The sequence below is a fragment of the Festucalex cinctus genome, chromosome 1 (genome assembly GCF_051991245.1).
Source record: "Festucalex cinctus isolate MCC-2025b chromosome 1, RoL_Fcin_1.0, whole genome shotgun sequence".
In the NCBI taxonomy this organism is placed as follows: domain Eukaryota; kingdom Metazoa; phylum Chordata; class Actinopteri; order Syngnathiformes; family Syngnathidae; genus Festucalex; species Festucalex cinctus.
Genome location: NC_135411.1, coordinates 17232984 through 17258906, shown reverse-complemented (window position 1 = coordinate 17258906; position 25923 = coordinate 17232984). Strand labels below are relative to the sequence as shown.

General features: G+C 43.4%; 1 protein-coding gene across 2 annotated transcripts in view; it reads left to right on the top strand.

Moving 5' to 3' along the window:
- Positions 1-171: 171 nt before the first annotated feature.
- The window catches only part of phlpp1 (PH domain and leucine rich repeat protein phosphatase 1), an 85077-nt gene continuing 59325 nt past the window's right edge, over positions 172-25923 (top strand). For both annotated transcript variants that reach the window (XM_077519918.1, XM_077519926.1), the window contains exon 1: positions 172-2465. In XM_077519918.1, the coding sequence (XP_077376044.1) occupies positions 935-2465 (1531 nt within the window). In that variant the 5' untranslated portion in view covers positions 172-934. The remainder of the gene's footprint in view (positions 2466-25923) is intronic.

The following is a 25923-nucleotide window of genomic DNA, read 5'->3' as shown; positions in this document are numbered from 1 at the left end:
ATCAGTCAGATAATAGGACGATAATAACCTCAAAATACTGTAACGTTTATTGGCGTCCTAGTCCAAGTGATGCTATTTCCAGTGGCCCCTCCTCGCCTGTGAGGTCGCTGTGGCCCGCGGATACGAATATAAATGCACTTTTCGTCCTCCAGAGGGCGAGAAACGCTATGAAATTAACGAGCCGGTGATCTGAAGCGGTGCGAAATGGCGTCCCGATGGCAAGTTATTCGCTTCGACGCGTTACAGAAATGCTTAAGCCTTCTGTCGTCAACCGCTGCGGGTTTTACAACTTTATCAGCGGACACCACAGTAGAGCCGTCGACAGATGTCAGTCGTTGAATATATACGTATCTACGCGGAGCTAAGCTAAACCAACGGTGAACATCCACTGAAGCTATTTCAACGTTGCCTTCCGCTAGCCACCTAACATGACCCAAAGCTGAGCTATTGGGATATGTAGTTTATAAGCCTTTCCACCCAAGCCGGTTAGAAGGGGTGCGCGAGCTGATGCAATACACATCCCAGAGTGCACCGCGTTGTTGTGTGGCGACGCCATCTTGACTCCTCATGAATATACATCAGGAGGTATTTGCGTAGGAGGTCGGCCGACGTTCATTGCATATTCGAGCAGTGTATTTTGGTCCAAGCGGGACGCGCAGTCACGTCTCCGCCCTGATATGTCCCTGCGCGCCCTGCCTCCTCTTTCCCAGCGACTTTAATCGGTAAAATGTTCCCTCGAAGCGACGGAGGAGACGGCGACGGGAGAACGAAAAGGCGAGGAGTGAATGACTAGTGGAACAAGTGACCGACGCCGCACGTTTGGCGGGTATTCACCACGGTGGGAACGTACTCTGGCTTTTAAATGTAGACGCGGACGGCGGAACCAAGTGCGCACCGTTATTTATTCCGAGCGGGGGACTTCTCACTGGCAGCGATGGAGAGCGTGCAGGCTGCAGCTGACGATGGAGGCAAGTTAACGAAGAAGCCCAGCGGAGTGTCCAGCGGCCGGCGGACTCCAGCGCATGGCGGCGGACATCTAGCTCCCTCCCCCGCAGACGCGAAGAACGGCAACGGTGTTTCCCAAGCAAGCCGGATCGCGGCGTTGAACGGCCGAGGCTTAACCGGCAACTCCGGCTCCCTGCTGCTAAGACGCAGGCGCTTGAAGCGGAACCTCAGCGCCGCCACTGCCGCGTCCGGCGCCGCCTCCTCTTCCTCCTCCTCCTCCTCCTCGGCTGTCACGGCCGCCTGCGGTGGTGCCAAAATGAGCTCGGCCCTGTCCTCTGCGTCGCTGCACACCCGGAGCCTGGACCGCAAGACCCTGCTCAAGCACCGGCAGAACATGCAGCTGCAGCCCGCCGACCGCGAGTGGGTGAGAGCCGACCTCCACCGAGGCGCCATCCACGTCTACGACAGACTGACGTCCTCGTCTCCCAGGCCGGTTCTCTGCACCGCCGACACCACGGCCGGCGAGGTCGCGATCCGCCTCGGCAAACTCTGCGGCAAGTCCAGCTCTGTCATGCGCATTTTGAGCAAAGACAACCCCAAGATGGACCAAAATGGCAACCGCAGCGTCAAGTACGAGTATAACTACAACCTGTGCAAGGTCAGCGAAGACCCCGGTATCAAATACGACCACTTGGCTGGCCTGCAACCTTCGGATTTAGGGGGTCACCCCGGTGACAAGATGAGACTGCTGCTCATGACCAATGCAGATGAAAGGCAACAGGATGGCAAACTTTTCAGCCCTGAGTCCGAGTCCCAAGACAACATCACATGCTCTCTGTCAGACTTAAACTTGAACTCCAACATGGATACCCCTAACGACGACGACTCTGAGCACAGGAACGGGACTGACAGCTACGGACTCAATTCCGGCTCTGATGTGGAGAGCAGCGCTTTCGACGACCTGAGCTCCGGGGCCCGGCTCAGCGAGCACCGGGACTCCCTCAGCGACGACATGATCCTGGGCACGGACGCGTCCATCCTCAGCCCGTCGTTCGACAGCGCCACGGAGGGCCACGACATGTACGGCAGCTCTTCGGATGAACTGGAGCTGGACTGCCCGGCGTCCGGCGCCGGCCTTGATCCCATCTCCAACGGCGTCGGCTACGAGCAGTGCGCCGACGTCTGCCTTAACGGCGTGGCCAACGGCCTGCCCGCCAGCAGCAGCGCCGGCTCTTTGTCCAGAGACAGCTCCACAGGTACCACACCTGACATCCGGGACGCAGACGGCAACGCTGGCAAATCAGCGCTGACCTCTGGCCTCGGCGGAGGCTCCTCAGAGGAATCCAGCCCCACGCTGTATGTTCAGCTGCACGGCGAAGCAGTCAGGAGGCTTAGCCCAGATGAGAGGCCCCTGCAGATACAGAATGACTTTCTCTTTAAGCTTGGATTTAAGGACCCTTGGAGAGTTCAAGAGGAAGGGCTTAACACAGAAATGGGCTCCCTGCTACGTTTCTATGCAGGTATGTTGTTTTTCATTTGTTGAATGTTGTTGCAGCCGTGCGGCGATGTGTGAGCCTCGAGGATGTTGGCGTCTTTCCCTCATACTCACAGAGTAGAGGTAAAAGTACATGGTGGCCACTATTAATTTAAGACCCTGTTTTCACCCCTTCTCTGGTACTTTGGCTTCATACCACAGTCCAAAAACGTGCTTGAGAGGTTCATTGAAGAATTTTAATTTTCCATTGTGTGTGAATGTGAATTGTATGTGCCCCGAGGATGACTGGCGACCAATCCAAGGTGCATTGCCAAATCGCAACTCTTGTGCAAAGTGAACTGGGATTCTTTTTAGAGGTAGACAAATGTGTTTTTCTCAGAGTTGATAGCGAGTATTAGTTATCAAGGAAGATGACAACCAATATTTATAATATTGGCGTCCAAATTTTCCAAAATTTTTGATATTTAATTTATTAATTTTTTTTAATCTTAGTCAAATAGATATCGTTGGGACAGCAACATGAAAAATATATATTTTTTTGGAACGTTTGCTGCGTTAAAATGCTAATTCCTCATCAAAAACAAAACTGAAGTGGTGTTTCCCTCCATTTGGACTGCTCAAATGCAGAGCTCCAACATCAGACTGTAGTCGGCTCGCCGGGGGCGCGGCAATCACACGGGGAGAGACGGGGTTTTACTGAACGGGGCGTTAGCAAAACACCTAATGTTTCATAAAAAATTTCATCGCCTTGGTGTCAAAGGTAAGTTTTAAAAGTTATATGCCTAAGTTAACTGTTGGAAGGGCTTGAAATACCATGGTGTAATATAATCCCTTTAAATTCAAACAGTTTAGTGACCTCACATGGTTGTCTTAAAAAGTAAAATAAAAGATTCAACAAGTAGCTCCCAATTGTTTTCTAGAGTAAATAAAGTTTTCAAAAACTTCAACATTTCTGAAATTTAAAAATATTTACTGCTCTTAGTTTTAAATTCAAACAAAAATACAAGGTGCAAAGAGTTCCCAGGGTCAGCTCAGCAACATCTCTTACAAAAGTTAACTTAAAAATTAAATAGCTAAGAGAGTTAAGTTTTAAATTTAATTTACTATCATCGGCTGTCAGATTTATAAAAAAGGACGATGCTGATGTTCGCTAAAATGCTGATGATCAGCGCCGATAATCGGCCTTGCTGATATAATTGGTCTATGCCATGATCAGACGCTTTCACGGGCCTCATGTCGCTCAATCCCGGTTTTCAGTTAAAGTAGGAGCAAATCGGGCGTCTTTGAAATATTTGTGTCTTTATTGTTGTTTGTGTTGTTTCTTCCGGGCCTCGGACGCCTTTGTCAGACCGCAGCCGCACACTACGCTCCCATGGACATGCATGACATCACCACAAAGCCGCCGCCGCCACAACTTATGGCGCTCCGACACGGGGGCCCTGTTCCAGCTTTCGGCCCATTATCATCCCTCCATGAAAAGGCTGAATGCCTTTGTGGTTGGATGGAGAGTCGGGAGGGGTGGGGGCAGCATGGCCGGGAGGATCTGAAACTCCCTCTGTGGACTCTGTGGTCATTGAGATGCTACGCAGGGCCTGTCCCACTGGCCTGCAGCGGCGCAACTGTCACAGTAACTAACCTCCTGCCAAGCCGGGTTAACGTGCTGTTGCACAGCTCGGGAAGTCTTCCTAATGCCACTGTGTCCAGTCGCTGATGGCATGTTAGGATGTGAAAGAGGGGCGGTGGGTGGCAACCGAGACGATCCAACGCTCTCTAGCTTCCTGTCCTGAACCGGAGGTCATCAAACGTGACATTGACAATGGCCACATGCGCTCCCGTGCTCTCTGTTCTCAGTCATGAGCACACACGAGGCGTCACTGGACATGTCATGCTTTGTATTACCGACTTGCCGTTACGGCTGTCAGAATTTCTTCAAAGTGCCTCAGTCATTGTATTGTTGCGGGTTGTATCGATATATCGATATCACCCCACCCCCACAAAGCCAGCTGGGATAGGCTCCAGCACCCCACACCCTTGTGAGGAAAAGCGGTTAAGAAGATGGATGGATGGATGGATGTCACAACAATGTGAATGCCGTGTCAGTTTTTTTTGTGTCACTTTATTTACACAGCCTGTATTGTGGTTGTAATTGATTTAAATTATTTGTTCTTATAAGGCCATGTTAAATAAAACAGATTATTAGTGTACCTGCAATGGATTAAATTCTTAATGTAAATATTAATACTTTTAGTAATGCATTAAATTAGAGTAAGAAGTTTCTACTATTTGCAGCATTGGTAATTTTGACTGTCTAAAATAGCTACTGCATGAATTCCTCAACTGAATCGAAAATTGTTGTGAATCGAATCGATTCTGGAAATCTGAATCGATACCCAGCCCTAATCCAATGTCATGGCCACCATGTGTGGATTATGACCTGATTTTCATAGTTTTCTGCTATCAGGTGGTCACCATTCTTAATGTTAGTAGCTGTACTGTTTGTTTAAAGTAGACATATTATGCACTACTTTCTCCATTTCAAACACATCCCAAGTGGTTTCATTCCGTGACTGTGACGTGCCTTTGTTAAAATACCCCAATGGTACAGTCGGCTTTAGATGCTTTGATTTAAGGGTTTGGTCTGAAAACTTCAAAGCACACGCAAGTCCCAGCAAGATTGGATTGTGTTCTAACTTGTGGAGGCAGAATCACCAGCGCCACCAAATCATTTACCACATTTCTAGTGTAGAAAGTTGTGAGATGGACCATAATAACTGTTCTATACCATCCTAAGAGACCAACCACTGGAGATTAGTATGGAATGGAACTTGGCGGATATAACTAGACACTACTGTCCAGTACGGATGTAACGATACCGGCAATTTCGTGATATCGTGATATTAAAACTGCCACAATATCGTCATGTTCACAATATTTAAAAGCTACACATCTGTTAAAAAAAGTCAGGTTGATTTGCATTTGTGCAGTTTAGCACCCTCTGGTGGCTCTTTTTTTTAAGTGCAGTTTAATTTTAATTAGGGATGTTTTGGCTCTTCTATGTTTAAAATCTACACTAATTGTCAGATGAAGGGGATTGTAATATGATTGTAAAGCGAGTCAATATGTGGAGGAACTCGATGTGGGCTTGCATCAGCGAGTAAGTGCCTCAATATTAAGTGTTATTAGAGATTGGAGGTAGTTTATATGTATTGCTGTTATGTACAAAAGCACAACATTGTTTGTTTGTTTGTTTTTAGTATGAGTTCATTTTTTTACAATATTGTGACCCTTTTTAAATATCACCAATCTCCCCACAATATTGTGATAATTATCGTATCGTGAGCTTAGTATCGTGATATTTGGATATCGTTACATCCTTACTGTCCAGCAGGAACAGAATGGAAAGAACCTACAATTAGCGATAGACCATATGTTTTTGTCAGGGCCGGTACCGATCATTAGTAGTTATAGAGTTAACTGGAGTTAACTGATAGTTATTTAAAGTGACAGCTGTAGCTGCTTTTTGCCAGCTGTCTTTTTACGCCACCTGTTGCATCCCTTTGCCAATAACAAACATGTCAATAATAGACAGCTTCAACTTTGTTTAAAAATTATAGCAAAAAATTGCAGTGAGCTTCCAGGGTCGTCATCATGTGTTAAACTAAATTAAAAACTAAGCAATACATAGTTGCCTAAAGCGTTCTATGTACAAATAAAGTTTACCAAAATGTCAACATAATTTCTTAATTTTAAAAAGTAAAAAATAATAAAAATATATAAAAATAATAATAAGTATAGGGAGTTACCAGTGTCATCACCATCTTTTATAAAGTAAAGTGGAAATTTAAATAAATGTATAAATGAAAATGACCTGTATCTCACTAAGCGAGAAATGCATGCAACTGTATCTACGGTAATTTTGTGTTTGTGTCAGGACTCAGGGTTTGTAAAAGGTTTCAAAATATCATCAAAGAGAGTGAAAAATTGTCTTAAAACATGTTCAGAATTTCTTTGTGACAAGTACAAATTGTCTGTGAATTGTTCAGCTTTACCTGCCTTCGGATTAGTAAAAAGGCCAATGCCGATGTTTGTCCAAATGCCAGCACCGATAATCGTCCCAGCCCTACCTACAGTACACCAATTGAAATAAATACAGCTAGTACATTGTGATGGCTGTTTGCTTTGATGTTTGCAGACCATGTCAGCACACACAAGCATACGTCGCATTCTTCATATGGGTTTTGCTCAGCACTCTGTCACGCTGGTACAATGTCATTGACAAGCCGTAGCTGATGCAGTTATCTATCCCCATCAGGCCTACACGCACAAGATCGAGATTTATTGTGACGCTTGGTGGAAACATGAGTCAAGTTTGAGTGTTGATTATGTCCAAAGGCAGGTAGTGTTCATGTATAGTGAGCCCCAACGTCGACGAGGTGCAGTAGCAGCAGCAGCCTTCAAATAAAAAGAAAAACCCGACGCCATTCTCAGGGCGACGCCTCCACGTCCCATGTGAGACGGCTTAACCTCGGTCACCTGAGCGCTCACTAAAGCAACCCCTCCCTCCTCCCCTTCTCAACACCAAGGCGACGGCACTGCACACAAGGCCTTAATACTCATTCGGCCTAGCACAGAGGGACACCGAATAGCACTTTGATAACGCGCACAGACCGGCGTCCTGTCTGGAGGAACGTCGCCAGATGCCCCCGTGACATCTGCCGTGCTCTTTCGCATGTTGCTCTGTTGAAAGCACGTGCGGAATGTACACCAGCTTCTTGAGAATGTCAAGCACGTTGTGGAGGAAGTGTCGAAGGGGGAGGCGGGGGTGTCATGCCATTCTTACACATGTTGAGCTGGCTTTGACTGGTCGCTCGGGCCAGAGAGTGGAGACAGCCAACCTCAGCTGACTTTCTGGCAGACTCTCAGGCGCAGCTGCCGCAACTGTAGTCCTCGGCCACACTGAAGGCCTCCTTGTCTGCGCAGACCTTTGATACAGGAAGTCCAGTATCTATTGTATTATTGCTATGTGGCTCAATAAAAGTACTGTACTTTTTTTCTTTTTTTTTTTTTTTTAACTGGATTCGACTTTGCTTGACGCGTTTTATGCTGTAAAATTGGACACATTGGCCATACCAAAGGGCAGGTTGCCCTCAAAAGGGGTGTGACAGGTCAGGCTTTGCTGTGTGACCAGAGGAGGGAGCTCACTTTTGCTCTGATGAAACACACAAACGCAAACATGTGCATATACAGAGGGGCCGCCCCGGATCAAAGAGCCGCTGTCCTCTTTGGCAGGCTGACGAGTGATCCGCTCAGAGCGGCCCACACAGGAGCCTCTTGTAGTGCCTCGCCTACTGTGTTATTAGAACTGAAGCGCAGGGAACAGAAATGCCCGCTCAGACAAACGTTTATCCATCCATACTTGGTGTTCACCTCTGCTGAAGAATGTAAGGTAGTTTCGCAAGAGACACTTGGTTTTGTTTTAGTTTGGTTTGGTTGATCGGGTGTGAACATAGAAGCAGAGGTGTCAAAATCCAGGTTCAGAAAGTAAAAACCCTTTCAAAATTAGACTTTAGCCACAAGTTGTTTTTTTTTACTCAACCAGCAGATAAACGAGATCAGTTGAATAGAGGCACCTGTGGCTAATGCCAAACTGTGGCACTGTTAACTTTCTGGACCAAACTAACTGTTGTTTAATCTAAGTATGGTTCCAAAAAAAAAAAAAAAAAGCAATCTGAGTGTGAGCCAGTTCAGTTATGGTGAGAACTGAGAAAGTGATCCAAGCTCGATCCACACTAAAGAGAAATACGCTTCCTCTCAAGAAAACACACTAAAGCAGAGGTAGAGAACTCTCTGGTCCTCATGAGCCTGCCTGTCTTAGATGTCTACATCCTCCAACCCAGCTGATTGAAATGATCAGCTCATCAGCAAGCTCTGTTGATGCTGATACCGATCCTGATCATTTTAATCAAATGTGTTGGAGAAGGGAAATTCCTCAAACGGGCAGGACAGTGGCTCTTGAGGACCGGAATTCCCTTCCCCTACTTTAGTGCATTTTAATGGGCTTAAGTTTATATATCTCTCTAGGATAGTTCATCTGTTGGTCAAGTGCGAACAACATAGACTTTAAAATCTGTTGTAGACCGAAACCAACCTATTCCTCATCCTGATATGGTCCCAAATGAACTGACAACAATCCAATCAAAATTAATATTATCGAGTGTGAACATAAAAGACACAATGATGCATGTATGTACTAACTGCGTAGTATACTGGGGATGGCCATTTGACTAAATTTCTTGGTTAACTTCTGGAAAAATCAATCAGTTAATTGTTCTTATTCAAATACTTGTTAAAGGAATGTGAGAAACATTTTTTGAATTTGCTGAACTCTTGTTTTGATGTGAGTGCCTGAATGAGACAAATGGTGTGTTGTGGTCATGTGAATGAAGGCCTTAGCTTTCTGTAAAGTGAATTTGTTTGTCCAGTTCATTGTCTTATTTTTATTTTTTATTTTTTTGTCAGTTAACTGATTAATTGACGTTTATGCCCACTCCAAATGCAGACCAAGCCAAACGCTCAAAATGTCTTCGGGCTTAGTTGAGCTGTTCGTTGTGGTGACAAAGTAACGTTTGAGGCCAAGCAGCATAATGTTGTCCTAAGTAGAGATAGAAAACCGTTGAAACTGGTAAACCACCAAACCAATCATGGGTTTAGCATGCTTGAGATTAGCATGTCATTATACACGCTCAAACAGCATGTGTTTTCACTCTGCCGTGGAGGATAATTGGCTTGTGACTCAGCTATTTATCTGCCTGCTGGAGCAACACAGGATCACTACGACTCACTCGTTCACTTCCTGTTTACATTTTCTTGCCATCCATAACGAGGAAAGGTGTGATATCAGGTGGTTTGTTGTGATGCTCTAGGGCAAGAACACTCTCCTGCCTATTTTTGATATCTCCCTCCACCAACACACCTGATTTGATGAACAGGATCGTTATCAGGCTTCTACAGACCTTGCTGATGAGCTGGTCATTTGAGTCAGCTGTGTTGGAGGAGGGAGACATTGAAAACAGACAGGACAGTGTCTCTCGAGGACCAGAGTTCCCTACCCCCTATCAGCAAGCTTAGCTGATATACCTCCAGGAAGCTTTGATTTTTTTGTTTTGTTCTGCGAATGGCAACAGGTGGACATGGAGGTTTATTTTTATCTTCTGCCTTCTAATGGAAGAGTATTTCATTGTTCTGCTTGTCACTATACGTACCTATCCAAAATAGATGAACAAAGATATAGTTGTAATGAGTATATACTAATTTTCTGACAAGTGAATTTGTGTGTTGTTGTTGTTGTTGTTCTTCTTCTTCTTCTTCTTCCTCCTCTTCCTCTTCTTCCTCCTCCTCTTCTTCTTCTTCCTTTTGCCAGAATCAGAGGTAAACGGGCTGCGTTCACTAGGTCATCATTATTACCGACCAGGTTTAGTGAATTATAAGGGTGAACTGTTTAAAAGATCAAACAAGTTGTCATTTCGCTTGAATAGCGTGCAGGTCATTGTCACATAGTAATGAGTTTGAAGACCGCAGATCTTTTACTCGGCAAGTAATGAAGCTGTCCACTGCCTTGATGGCTCCCTTCCAAAACACAATGTGGGTGTGTGTGTGCGTGCTTGAAAAGGAAATGGCATAGTGATCCCTAACACACATTGGCACCAAGTTTCCCAAGAGGCCAAGGACCTCGAGTTCTTTACCAAGCCAACGCGGCACGCTAAATAATTTAGATTCATTAGCCTACTCAGCTTTGCAAACACTCTCATCTGGGGCACGCTAGCACTTTGCTGCATTTTGCACCCTCCTCACCCTATTAAACTGGAATCGTTAGCTCTTAATTTGCACTTTCTTGTGGATCTAATGCTTTGGTCTTGTTTTTTTTTTTTTTTTTTTTTTTTTTTTTTACAAGAAAAAAGAATGACCAATGGTGAAAAAGTAGCCTCAAAAGCATCCAGTTACAATTAATTCATCCAAACCATGCCCCGCTGTTTTTTTATAGTTGCTTGTGTGAAGTCAATGAGAGTTCTAAGATGCTTTACAGGTAATCCCCGTGTTGTTTCCTGTACTTGGTACGAGGAAATAGTTAATGTGACACTAATAAAATGCAGAGCTATCTGATCAGACGTAGTTGATAATGGCTGGATTGCTTTGACCTGAATGTTGTTGCAGCCATTCAAATTGATATCCTTTTTATTGCATCGTGATTTGGTATTCTCCAAACATATTTCAACAGCAGCCATATTGCAGTGTTGCTGTGATGCGCATTTGCAAATAATAAGTCTCGGCTTTATTGCCTTACGCAGCCCGTGGTTGCATTTGGCCGCATGTAATGAATGCACGTAATAGGTCTCCTTAAGACGTTCGACGTAATTAAAATTCAAATGAACACAATATCAATATGGCCAAATGACAACATGGAAATATAATACCGTGGCGTGGTAATTGGATAGCTCACAATGCTTTTCGCCTTCTGCCGCCTCACTCGTATTAATTAAGTTGAGAGTCGGCTACTAATGTTTCTATTCCTCGTGACTATAGACGACATGTTCAAAAGACAACGGTGGTTCAATTACTCCAAAAGCTCAACTGTGTCCTTGTGCTCTTACCTCGGGCCTTCTCCGAGGAGGCGGGCTGCTGACGTGATGACTTAAAGGACTCTGCAGGGTTTAAAGGCTTAATGAAGATCCCGGCTTTCTCCAGCCCGCCTCGTTGGTTGCTGCTAAAACGGAGAGAATCACTCAGTCTGTCATCTCCGAGCCTTCTCTTATGTCTCTTTTACTTGTGCAGCCCGCAGGAGCAGATTGGGCTCGCAATTGCATCTCCATTACCAGGCTGAAAGAGAAGACAGCGTTGTGGTTGGTCTTTTATGAAGTCAAAACAAATTTCCCACAGGAAACATTGGCTATAGAAACATTTGACTGTACCGTAAATATTACAGTAAATTATTTGATTTGTCTAAACTTCATAACTCTTTCAAATAGAAACTTTTACTACAATCCATCCAAATGAAACTGATTGGACAACTGTACTGTGGGGCCCTCAGGTTACGCTGGAGTTGAGTTTGTGCAACTGCAACGTTGACGTAACCCGAAGTTGAAGTCTGTCACTTATGTACACTAGCGCAGTTGCAAAGCCATAATTAGCGTACAGTCAATATAGCAATAATTGATCGTGCCATCGTAAGGCCTTTTCATACTGCACTTAGCAAGGCACGGCACACTGTTGACGGAACGATGTGCCGCGACGTGTGACGTGAACGTTTGCTGCCTGTCACGACGTTGCACCTCAAGTTGAAACGTGTCCAATACGGGAGCGATGTCTGTGTTGTAAGACTGCGCATCGAGTTGGAGAAGGTTTGGTGGCGTGAATAGCTGCAGCGAATAACTCAAAATAGGTTCAACACATAGAAGAAGGATAATAGAGGAGTCCATGAATAGCAAAATAAAGTGCATCTACCATCGTCAACATAATTTAAAGTGTCAACCTGTTAGCCATTTAACATACAGCCACACTCTCATTCGCTGATGCCCGCCTCACCTTTTAAGACCATACACACACAAATTCACAGATACTGCAATGAAACACAAAGTGGACAAATATATGACCTGCATCTCACATGCACAGTATTGCGTTTTTAAAACACTAAATTCTCACTTTAGCCCTATTTTGTCAAGCAGCCAGGCATGCGTACCACTTGTGTGGCTTCCCTTGCATGACGTTGCAGAAGTTCAATTTCCGGCTCTGTGATTATTATCACATCTTTTTTATCACTAGCATCACTGGTGCCGTTTTATGGTGTGTCACGTAGGAAAGCAAAAAAACAAACAAAGAACAAGCAAATCCAATTGCTAATTACTAGGGGTGTTAAGAAAAATCGATTTGGCAATATATTGCGATATTACAGCGCATAATTCTAGTATCGATTCAATATGCGGCCAAATTGGTATTTAAACATCAATTTTTGATGGAAATATTCAACAAAAAGTTTTACTTAGGGTTAGGGTTCACACTTAAAGCATGGAGGAATGTTATATTAATGGATCATTAAAGGTCCATGACGCAGGATTCAGACTTTTTGCACATTTGCGACCCCTCTGGCGAAACGCGGAGTGGACGTCAGCGACGCGCATGGCCAGGATCATGAGCATGACGTCATGCTCAGAGCAAAAGTTAAAGTTTCCGGCCCGACCATGCCAACATTATTTCACTTTACAGGAAAATAGCAACCTGTTTGTTAAATACAGTGTTGAAGTTTCTGTTAAATACATTATCATACAAATCTTTTATTTTATTTTATTTTATTTTTTTAATCATACAAATCTTGCAGTGTACACGTACAAGTTTACTGATTAGTTTTTTCTAAATTTGAGTTTACAAAAAAAAAATTCACAATAATCGACTTACAGATTTGTATCAAATCAAATCGGAATCGTGATAGGGATTGAATCGCCAGATACTAGGCAATTCACACCCCCTACTAATTAGTAATTATAATTATTAATATTTTTTTGCGTTTTTTTAATTTTTTTATTTGGACTGTATAATTGTACCAACAGGATTAGTGCAAAAATACACATCATCATGTCATGCTGACGTCCATGTCCTTACCTGACATCTAATGGTCTTTCTAAACGGCCCAGTGTTGAGTCGTTTATGTAATTATGTAATCAGATTTCACACGTTCCACAGCTCAAACTCAATATGCTCGTGTCTGACTGGCTAACAGTTATCCAGTTAACAGCCAGCCGCTAACCTTAGCTCGCAACAGCCAACTCTACACTCTCACGTGCTGGCTCCCATGTCACTCACCAGGCCCCGCCTTTTAAAGCCATACACGCACATTATGGGGTATATGCCACGGAAGAGGCGGGACTGTTTTTGCACATCAGTTTGTTTCCGGTTCGGTTTGCGACGTGTGGGCTGCGTCAAAAATACGTGTGCTTCCGATTTTGTGCCCCTCGGTTGCGCGTTCGCAACCCAGACCGGAAATAAACTGTTGTGCAAAATCACGTCCCGCCTCTTCCGTGGCATATACCCCATAGTGTAGAATGTGAGGATGAAAAAAATAAAAAAAATAAAATAAAAAGAATGTGAGGATGGTGACCCCAAGTGGACAACATTAACAACCTTCACCTCATCTGCATATTTTAGTGTATAATAAATAAAATAAATTGTGATTAATCAATGGGATAACAGGTAGATGATTCTGAAATTATTTGATTGATGCAGCCACTATACATTTTTCATGAATACTGTATTTTGTAAGGGTGTCACGATTTCGATTTTTTATCGAAATCGATCGAAATTACGTCACGATTTCGAGCATCGAAATAGAAGAGAGGACACACGATTCGATGCCCCCCCCCCCCCGCGCCCGCCGCCACCGCCGCCACCGCCACCTCCCAGGAAAGCAAATGAGACGCAGCCATTCAGCTACTAGCTAACGGCACTTGTTAGCTGACTTCTCCTGCAGTCATGATGGCAAGCGCGGACAGACACAGCAATGGTGCTTCAAGCCGCTCCCGCTTCTCTCGTCACCAGTTTGGAAACATTTTGCGTTCCCGGTGAGTTATGTCGACAACGTTCACGTTGTCGATAAAAAGACCACAGTTGCAAGATATGCTATGTGCGCGTACTGTACTCGGCCACGGTGTTACGCCCGGCTCGTCAAGGGGAAGGGAAGTAACACAATAACAGAAAATATAGAGTAGATAAACACGGGTCGACTTTAACATCTGAGTAGTTTTAATTGAAATTTCAGGCAGGGGTTTGACAAGGGAGTGAAAGTGGAAGGTGAACAAATAATAACCGCATTTGACAGAACTGACAGAACGGAGGAGAAACAACAATAACCAATAGGGGTATAATACACGGATACACAATAGCGTCGCGCTGGCACAGTCGTCCAATCGGAGTGTCGCGCTGGCACAGTCGTCCAATCGGAGTGTCGCGCTGGCACAGTCCTCCAATCAGAGTGTCGCGCTGGCGCATTCAAACTGAAGTACCATTATACGGGCACCAGCCGACACAAACACACACATACATACTAGGGGAGCGGAGCCGGCGGCGGGCCCGAGCCGCCAGCCGTAACAACGGGAAACACGACAAACATGACGGGACATTTACGCAGGCATCACAAAGATTTAGATTTATCAAATTCAACTAGAAGTGGGAAAACAACGGTCCAACCAACTATTTCATCCTCATTTACAGTGAAACTTCCACACACTTCAGCTCGCGCGAAACGCCAGATCCATAGGTCTATTTATAGCAGCAGACCTGCAGCCTTGGAAAACGCTGGATTCAAACATTTAATTAGTGTACTTGAACCACGCTACAGTATGCCCAGCAACTGTAAATGTTGGGATATAGTTTGTTCAGGCTGTATTTGTTCCATGACTTTGGATACAATATATTTTTTGTTGTTGTTGCACATTGCACATTATTTTAAGAGGAACGCACAGCACACTGTTGTAACCAAAAACAGTCAATAGATGGCAGGCACCCACTGTGACTTTTTGTTTTTGTTTTTTTATTTTTTATTTTACACTTCAGTAAGAACAAGACGGTTAACTTTATATTGTAAATAAATTCTTTGAATTTGATCATTCCTGCCTAATGTCAATTATCATATATTACATAAATTTACACAAAAATAATATGGAAATTGCATCACCTATATGTAGCCGATCTTTTGAAATAAGATTTACTGTACAATGAATAGAACCAATGATCATAGACTAGCCTTAGCCTACAGAAGCATATGCCTCTGTGTTATAAAGTGGGGGAGCGGAAAAAAAAAAAAAAAAAAAAAAAAAAATCGAAAAAAAAATCGAATCGTGACCCCAAAATCGAAATTTAAATCGAATCGTGGAGTTGGCGAATCGTGACACCCCTAGTATTTTGTCATGATGTTGGTACTTGCTTGGCGTGTTACAATTTTTTTAGGTGGGTAATTGGTGTGAAAAATCTAAGAACTCCAGTTCAAAATTGTCCATAATTGCATAAATCCATAAATGTGAGTGTGAATGGTTGTCTATATACACCCCGACTGGCGACCATTCAGTGGTGTATACCAGTCATCGTAAAGAGAACAACAGTAAAGATCATGACTTGACGGAAGTGTGCGATCTGGGATAAAAGTGCGCATATGAATGGTCAAAGAACACTTGTGCATTTTTACGTCTCTTCGCATATCACCTACAAGTGGTGTGAGGTGCTCTTAAATGGATGACACACGTGTTGGTGTTTACCAATGCAGACGCCCAGAGGACAGAGGCGTCAGCTGGTAGCAGCGAGAGCCAGGGGAACTCTTTTCTGTTTAATATAGATCGTCTTCTTGGCTGACATCCTCCCGCCCGCCACTTCTCCCCTCACACTCCCATTCTCTATTTCTTCCGTGATCGATTCCCCCTCCTTCGATGCTTGCTTTCGCTCCTCAGATCTTCCCCCTTCCGCACACAATCTGACAGTTCGCATTTATCCCGCCCTATCTCTCTATTGCGACTTGCTATTTATCCTAAACAATCAGCGGTCACCTAAATAAATATTGATCAAAGATATGAACTGCCTCCCATGGTTGTACTTAATTTATATCTCATGGAAACTTCGAGACAAGGTATCAAATGAGAATACAAAATGCTTAATGCTTTAGTTGATTATTCCCTGGACGGCGCGGTGAGTGAGTGGTTAGCACGTCCACCTCCCAGTTCTGAGGACCCGGGTTCGAGTCCAGGCTCCGGCCTTCCTGGGTGGGGTTTGCATGTTCTCCCCGTGCCTGCGTGGGTCTTCTCTGGGTACTCCGGTCTCCTCCCACATTCCAAAGACATGCATGGCAGGTCAATTGGGCGCTCCGAATTGTCCCTAGGTGTGCGTGTGAGTGTGGATGGTTGTTCGTCTCTGTGTGCCCTGTGATTGGCTGGTAACCAGTTCAGGGTGTACCCTGCCTACTGCCCAAAGCCAGCTGAGATAGGCTCCAGCACCCCCCGCGACCCTTGCGAGGAATCAGCAGTCAAGAAAATGGATAGGTGGATGATTATTCCCTTTCAAAGATGCTACCACAAGCTGAGATACCACATACTACTCTATACTGTTTGGATACAGTATAAGGTCCAGGGTTTCCCGCAGTGGTTTATAGGCCTGGTGGGCCGCCAAGCTTTTCGTACCTCTGAAAGAGTTGCTTCTCGGGTCTTCGGCTGCTGCCGTTTTAATGACCCCATGTGTTTCTGGTCATTTAAAAATGAATGAAACAAACTGTCGTCTTTCACGCGTGACATTTTGAATGCTGTGATGATAGACTTACGGCGTCAAAGGCTGATGTTGCTTACAAAGAATACGTCAGAGAAAATAAACAAATTCGATTGCGTAGTTGAGCCGGGCTGAAATAGCTTTCAACTGCCAAGTTACAAGACTAACTTTCTTTCGTTCAAGAAAATGGGTATGGCTTGCTAGGCTACTTTTTTCCATCCTCGACCAGCTTTCCGTCATATGGGAGTAGATGGCGCCACTTGTGAGCAAAACCCGTGCAAACTTTATCCTTTCTGTGGGGTCACAGTGTATCGCACATTGTCCCTGAGCTGAGCACCGGCCTCCCGCCTGGACTACATGCAAGAAGGGGGTGGTGGATTAGAGGCAGGTCAGCGGGGGGCTCGCTCGCCGCCACTTTGATCAGCCCCAGCACAGTCTAATACCATGCAACATCTGCAGTGCTCGCCATGAAATGGGGGACCAAAAATTCCGATTAGGCAAGACAAGTGTGTCAATATCTTCTGAACACTATTCCACTTCAATATGTTTTTCACCCCTGGATGAATGCAAAAAGATAATAATCAATAGATTCCGTCACTGCAGAAACATAAGCCCAAATCGATGCTTATCAGCTAAGGTTGTCTGAAGGGAATTCACCAGATTCTCACAGAATCTTTTTCGTGTTGTCTGCACACAGCTAGATAAGCTTTGTGATCGCCATGTATCTATGGACTCTGCTCTGACACAAGGTGGGGGTTGGGGGCAAGTTTGCTGGTCTCGAATCATGTGGTTCAAAGGTCGTCTCCTTCAAAGAATGCTGAAATACAGGAATGACACTTCCTCATTGGCCAGCGTGTGAACGGAAACATGACAGGATGACAGAAGAAGGGACTTTCTGTGGACATAAGTACACGTGGCTAATACAAATAGCGTGTTGTATAACTTTTATGTGAACTTGTGAAATGCTGTTGATGTATCTCATATTGATTACAAAAAATCTAGATAGAGGTTAATATTAAGTTCATTCGTACATGAATGTATTTTAATGCAGCTGATAAAAAGTTTTAAGCACTACATTTCTGTAGTAAATAAAAATGCAGCGTCATGACTGTAATGACGCCCTCCAAAAATGCTGACATGATGTATTAAATGCTATATTTTAATACCATAGGAGGCATAAATAAGGCTGTTTGGCTCCTTAAAAATTCTTAGATTGACACATAAGCCTGAGTCATCTGCAGTGATTTTTTTTTTTTTTTTTTAACTGGACTTTCTTTCTACAAATACATTTTACGTGCAACAAATGTATGCCGTCATTGTCCAAAAAACATTTATCTGCAATCTTGTTTAGTTCTGTTACATTTGCTGAGCATTATTGTTTGTTTGATTTAAACACAAATAAAAAATAACAAAATAAAAAAAAATAATAAAAAAAATAATAAAGGCAATATATGTCGTAACAACAACCTCACAATTATTTTTTTATTTTTATTTTTTTACTCCTTAGGAGAAAAAAGGAGATGCTTGATCTGGTCCGGATCACGTACGATACATCATTTGGGTCACGGCATCCATTTACAGTGAATTAAATACAATCAATTTACATTTATATTGGATCTCTCGGGTTTATTATTTAGCTAGTTTAGCAGTCCACAATAGTTCAGTTGCAACAGTTGTGACATTATTGTTATGGATGTATTAAGCATAAACAATGACTATTTTCTTTATGATAACGTTTGATGATGTTCCCTTGATGTTGTCAGTTGCTTTGGTCCTTTATAAGGAATTTATAGTATTGGGTGCGGTTTGATGTCTTTCTCGAGTTACTAGTGACATGTCAGAACATTGAGGTTTCCATGCCCTGCTGAGTCCGGTCCTGCTCTCTGTTGGAACTAGATGTTTGTAGATAAAGACTCAAGTTTTCTAGTGACTGTGAAATGAAGCTTTATGAGGCAATGAAGCTTTCCAGCTAATTGGTTTATACATGCTTCAAAGCTTCATGGTGTTTCGTTGGAGCTACGACGCCATCAAGTGGTCAAGGAGACAAGTAGTAGAATATGCTTATGAGTCTAAATGAGTGAGTTTAAAACTGTCCAAATCTATTGCGGGATCAAAATAAGGACTCTGTGATTAGACGAGCAATGCTCTATCAACTGTGCCAAGTGAACATAGGTGGATTGAACTAGCGACAAGCAAACATAATGATACCATGACTACTCCAGTCGTAATTGAAAATAAGTGCATGAGAACTTAACACACACATCAAGTATTCTTTTATCACGCCTAGAATGGCTAACTCAACCAACAGGAAGCTCACAACAAACTCTGACAACACCTGCAAAGTGGCATGATGTTTTATGTTTCAGTGTTATTGTGAAGTAATGATAAACTGAATTAACTAATGACGTCATCCGCACAAGCCGAGGCCTCGTTTGTCCTCAGTGACGTGATTTTCTTGGGAATGATAGATGCTCCATTTACACACCAACTCTTGCTCGAGACACACTCTGAAGCCTCAGCACCTTTCATATCGTCACTTTTGTTTTCCAAGTTCCGTGTCTTGTCTTGTCTGCTCTTGGGTCCAATTCCACACCTCACATGATGACTAACCTATGATAAACTATTTTACGGCAGGCGCCAGCTGATTTTAGTGCCAGGCGATTTTGAGGCAAACAGAATATTGTGTGCTATGACTACATAAAAATGGTGGATACCATATCATTTAAAAAAAAAAGTGTTTCTACATTATTCCGTTCTTCACTAATTTCAAAATAGGTAATTTGAGTGACATCAAGCGAAAATGGGGAAAAAATGAAAAAACGAGCTTTTTGTGAAAAATGCATTTTCTGCACAACTGTGACTTTGACACTAATATTTTTGTTTAGTGACTCTCTGTGAATTAGATCTAATGTGACAAACGATTTGATCAAGATCCGCTATGTTTTCATGTAATTTGATACCCGGGAGCCCATTGAAAAGAGATCCAATGCTGCCATCTGCTGGGCATAGCTGGTGGGTGTTTTTGGACTCTTCCACACCATTCACAAACCAGCGCTGCACAAGATGTTGTACTGCCCATTGAGGAAAAAAAGTAGTTAACGTAGTTAATGTCTCTAAAGGTTTTTGGCGGGATTCAATGAGATTTTAGTATGCGTCAATAAACGATCTTGGCGGTAAGAGTTAATGCAGTGGTATAGTCAAAATTAATGTAAACGTGTATGAATAACACTGCTGAGACAAGACATGCAAAGCTTGTTTTCTTACAGCGCACAAACTACTTCATTGTGCCAGATGTCGATACCGTCATAAACCAAGAACTCCCTGTCGTCTACTTTGGTGCTCTCTCATGTAGAGCAGTTCTTTAAATGGCATTTGTACAGCTTTTTCTCATTCAGTACAATGACGATGCAGTTTACTGTGGAAGGAAATGGCCACTTCACACGCTATTGGCAGTGACAATCAGCCTCTTGCTCAAGGGTATTTCCACAATGGACAGCTCAGGATGAACCAGCAATCAGAGCACTTGGTCTTAGCAAGCATCAACTATCTGGTGTCACTGTCCTCTGTATACGACTGTCCCATTATTAAGCTACGAACGGTATGCATCTTAAAAATACGTACTAGTCACGCTCAGTTACTACCGTGCTTACTGTTTTTCATTTAAATGTTTTATACTGTATGGGTTAAATGTGTTTTTTCATGCAGATATTTAACCGTGACTACGACTGTTAGTATTAGTGTAGGTTTAAGGCACATTGCGACTAATTTATTAAAGGGATTATACCACGGTATTTTAAGCCCTTCCAACAGTTAACTATAGGTATATAATAATTAAATCTTACCATTGACACCATTGCGATGTAATTTCTTTTTATAAAATATTAGGTGTTTTCCTGGTTACTTTTCTAACGCCTGGTTCAGTAAAACCCCGCCTCTCCCCGTGTGATTGCCGCGCCCCGGCAAGCTGACTGCAATCTGCTGTTGGAGCTCTGCGTTTGACCACTCTGAATGGCCACGCAACTTGACGCAAGCCAATTCTTCAATAAACTTTTGAAACGAAATGGCTCTTTTCCACAAGAAATCGTGAGGAGAGGGAAGAAGAGAGAGGAAATGAGGAGAGAGGAAAAAAAACCTGAGCTGGTCTCGAACCAGGTGCTTGCTGCTTACAGAGCGAGCACACTAACAACTATACTATTTGTTAAGTTAGGTTCAAGAGTGCAAAGGTTTTGCTTGTAGTTTAAACAACTGTCAGCCAGAACTTTTGTGGGATTTTAGACAGCCAATTGTCATTGCACTTTGGCATTACAAATGTGAAGGATAATTGAATGCTTTGAATAAATTTGGACAGAATGTTTACTGATAAAGGCTACTTTTGTCACTATGCCATGGAGGTCTCAGAGAAAGTGGGCGTGCATTTAGTCCGCAGAGGCGGTGCAGTGGTGGGTCCGCACCTTATGACGTCAAAAAGTGCCAACACCTCGTTTTCTCAGGTTGAGAGGGGCTGGTGCTTGGAGAGCAGAATGACAAAGAATTTCTCATAGAGAGGCGAATGGAGGAAAACATCACTTTCATTACGTTTTTGTTGCGGAATTAGCATTTTAACACGGCTATAAACTCCAGAAAGTTGATTTTTCGTGTTGCTGTCCCTTTAAGTTGGGTTATGTCGCCGTATTGGGAACTAGTTGTCCAGTCCATTTCATTTGGATGGATTGTAGTAAAATGCACGTACTAGAAAGAGATCCGCTTGTTTGCCATTAACTTTACTAGCACCCAGATCTGGACCACTTCCTCTCAAATATCCCTCATTAAAGAAAGGACTTCCCTTCTCCGGTGCCTTTCTTTCCCCCCCACTTGTCCCTCTCACCGCCTGTGCCCCCGTCCCTGTGGCACGCCGTTCACATGGCCCCTGCATGTGACACAATGGCGAGCCAAAACACCCCGGATGCCCGCCTCAGCTCTCCACTGTTCCAGGCCTTGTTAAATTTTAAACAAAACAAAGGGAAAGGAGGAGGGAGGGCCGGCAGGGCCACGGGAATGTGCGACAACATCGAAATCCCCGTTCATTCACTTGTCGTGTTCCTGTGCATCATCGGGGGGAGAGGAGCCCTTTAAATCTCTCTGTCTCTCTCGCTTGCCTCCTTCACTCTCCTTGTGTGAAAGCCCTTTCTCTCCACTCTTAGCTGTACTGATTGTAGCTTTAACCACAGATGTGGGGTCTGATTACTCAGCACCGTGCCCTTCTGCAGGATTAAAGAACAACTGAATTGGTAGCAGCAGTTACCAGATTGCAGATGCACACTGATGCATTACAACACCGGAGTAGGGCTGTCGCGATAAGCACTAAATTAATTGCACGATAATAAAAAATGAGCCTGATGAGTTTGCCGGCCCGATAATTCTCAGCCATGTACGTGCGTGTTTGTTTACATGCATCATCAAGATTCACACTGGTCCGTTGCTTCTCTGTCAGTCACTTGATAAAGCAGCTTTTTTTATTTTTATAAGTATTCACTCACCCACGCACACACACAAACATGGTCTTCCGGGCGGGGAAGCGAACCCACGCCGCATGTACCGACGGCACCACTCCGCCACCCGGAACCCATAAAGCGGATTTTAAAACCAGTTTAAAAGTTTTTGGTTCACATGTGTCCCATCGGGTCTTCATATGCACACACAATTCTCTTGCTCATTTGTGAGCCGCGGCAGTATCGCTGCTAATAGCCATGTAGCATTCTTGCTAGCAGCGCACCACCGCTATCTGTGTTGAGTTTATTCATTGCTTGTGCTTCGAAGCCTGCCGAAAAAGCAACAGTCGCTTTGTGCACAGCACACACATCGTTGCAATCCTGTGCTGCTCAGTGAGATACGGGCTTTACCAAAGACACTGGGTGGGTAATAAGTTAACTTTCCTGTCACGACTGACTCCTAAACTGTGCTGAGTGAATCATTTTGCCACGCATTCTGGGAGTCGGTGCTCTGCCCAAGTAGTTACCCCCGGAAAAAATTGTTTCCCCTGCCACGGGTACACTAACCTTGCTCTGAAAGATGAAGTCTGAGGGTGTATTCAGACCAGAAAAGTCCTTTAGTCCGCTTGTTTGGTCCGGACCAAAAGCAGACTTTATTTTTTTTAGTTTGGTGAGGTTCATATTCACACTGTGCTTCTTGCAAGTGGACTATATTGTGTAATCACGTCGACCCACGTGACGATCCGTGCTCCCATTGGACAAAAATGACGAGGGCTGTACGCGTTCGAAACCCGGAAAGAGCGGGAAATGTGAAATTCCGACGTGCTGCATTACTGCGCTGCATATTTGTTGCGTTATTAGATGCAAGATATGCGAGCGTCAAGGGCAGCTCATTCAACGGAGGTTCCGCCACGCTGTTGCTAATTATGGAACGCGTCGTCGATTACGTGCAGTAAGCGGAGTAGTTGAGCTCCGCTTACCCCGCCCCCACCACAACATGCTGACAGCAGCGTGGCTAAACAGAATACGGATGATTATGAATGATTTTAGCACAATATTCACTCCCGGGCAAAATCACCCCCCGCGATACTTGACTACGATGCCCAAAAAGGCGCATATGTCAAGCAGTTGGAGCGGATCAGCCGTGGTTTGTATTCAGACTGCAAAGCGAACCGCGTATACATATAAAAAGCTCAAAAGACTTAAGAATGTTTTTTTCGTATTTCTACCACGTTTGAAGTTTAAGGTTATAGTAAGTGTTAGAAAGGAGGAACATTTTCAGAAAAATTTGGCGCATCAGATTCAGCGTGAGGGCCCCTGAGTAGTAGGGACAGCCATCATTTGGAAATAATGCGGACAAATGGAGCTGGTGTCAAAGCCGAACTCAATTGCTCATCTGTGGGAATTCTTTCGATTAATTTATTATAGCATTATCATTATTTTAGGTGAAAAATTATATGGAACCACAATGCTATAGTTTATCTCAATAATTTCAGGGGCAATTTATCGCCAAGCAAAATTTCTTATCATAACAGGCCTACACCGGAGTATACTGTAGCTATTCTGGAAATAATAAGAAATACTGTTTAACTTTGTTATCGACCCTCTTGGTGCAGTGTGGCAGCATTTAATCAAAAGTTTCACGGGGTAACTTGGAGTTTGGCAGATTTAGCTAAGCTGTACGAGTCAGTCACAGCGTCTGATATTGAAAAGCATCAGAGGTTAAGTACAAGTGATAACCAGGATGTGCTCCTCAGTGTGTCTCTTGGGAGACGTGCAATTTGAAATGAGGATTGAGGCGATTCGGAGGCCTGTGTCTCGCATTCCTAACAACAAGGCACCACAAATCAGCAGGGCATCCAAGAGTTGATCGGAGAAAAGATGGCTTTTGAGTGCGGATTAAACAAATTGTTTTTCTTAAGAAATGTTGCCCAGGTGGCCATGTTGCAGATATCAAATTGTACACAATATTTCATAGGTTCTGTACAGGAAGATAAGTAGTGGATTTATTTATTTATTTATTTATTTATTTATTTGCAGCTCAATTGCAAGTAACTTCTTCCCACATTTTTTTTTTTTTTTTACAGAAATCCTGCAAAATTGATGGCTCTGTAACAATAAGATCCAACATTTATTTGCCCATTCCTTTTCTACAAAATTCAACGAAATTCACAGTAACACAGCTGCATTCCATGACAAAGTAAACCAATGTGACGTTTACAATGAATACATCCTGTAGAAGTGATTGTCTGGTGTTAAAACCTCGCCCATGGGTCGGGGGCCAGGAATGCAGGACACATTTTCAACCGTTTAACTGATTTTTAGAATGTGAGCAATCCCTCACATACAAAACTAAGGACGTGTGTGCTGACTGGTTCAAGATGACTAACCCAGCGCACCGCACACATAAGCATTCAGTATCTCCACCGACAATCGCACGTTTCCTACGCCAATTCATTTTGTCAGACAACAGCGTGTGCCTCTCAATCGGCTATCGTTCACTTTCATGTCATGTTTCATGTTTTAGCCGATGTTGATTGTTGACCACACGCATTTGTGATCGTATATACTGAAAAGATTGTGGACCTGACAGTTCTCCGAGCAGATCAGCGAGTGACTCTTGCACACACCACACCACGGGATAGTTGTTCTGAATACTCTTTAGGAGATGAGTGGCATAGGCCACAACATAATTAGTCCTGTTTAACAATTCATCTCACCAATCGTATGCTCAGATGTTGATCCGTTGCATTGTGCATGAACAAGAAATCTGTTCCTTTAAATTTTTACTAAAGGTGTACATCCATCTTTCTGTCACATCATTACGGCATGAGGAGGCAGAGGCTTTTGGCAGCAGCTCAATAATTTGGCTTCTTTTATGTGCATCCCCTGATGCGTCTATAATTAGAATCTACTGACAATCTCACTATTTTCTGCTGTCTCACATAGCCCCTTTGAAATGGATTTGCAGCTGTGAGGCATTAATATCATGGATTAAATATGCAATTATAGAATCACATCTCCCACAGTACAGTGACACACACTATCTACTTGATTATCATTTCTACTTTTGTGAACATTGATGACTGATAATGGACTTGAATGCAAATGAGGCAAAATTGGTCTCTCAGCAAAATATACAAAAAAATTATTTTTATTTAAAAAAAAATTTCAAATGCCGCAATATTGATTTAGAAGGGCTTTAACAGATGATACAGCATTTAAAGTATTAATTTTATTGTACATGCTGTAGAATGTAATGTGGGATATTGCTGCGCTGAATGCATTTTCATACATTTGGAGAAAGATCATTAATTATTTACCTGATGATGGATGCTCTGTTACGGCACTGCTAAATTCCCTAACACTTTGTGTCGTCTTACCACTGCTAAGGTTATGCGACTTCAAAAATCAGATAATTGCAGGGTCTATTTACCATTCTGCGGAAAAAGTTGAAAAATAACACCTCTGATGTGACTTCGGAATGTGAAAAATTCCCCCCATTATGGCATTTGTCCAACTTGTTGTGTCTCTAGTCTGTTCTATATAAACAGCAGAGCAGGGGGGAAAGCATATGGATGGTTGGCACAGTGATGCAATATAAAAAAGAAAAACAGTGAGAAAAAAGCAAAATTATGCAATGCCGATGATTAAGGAATACATACAGACCGAGGTGCATTCCTTCTGTGGCGACACAAACCAATATGCATGCGAGTCGGAGCATGT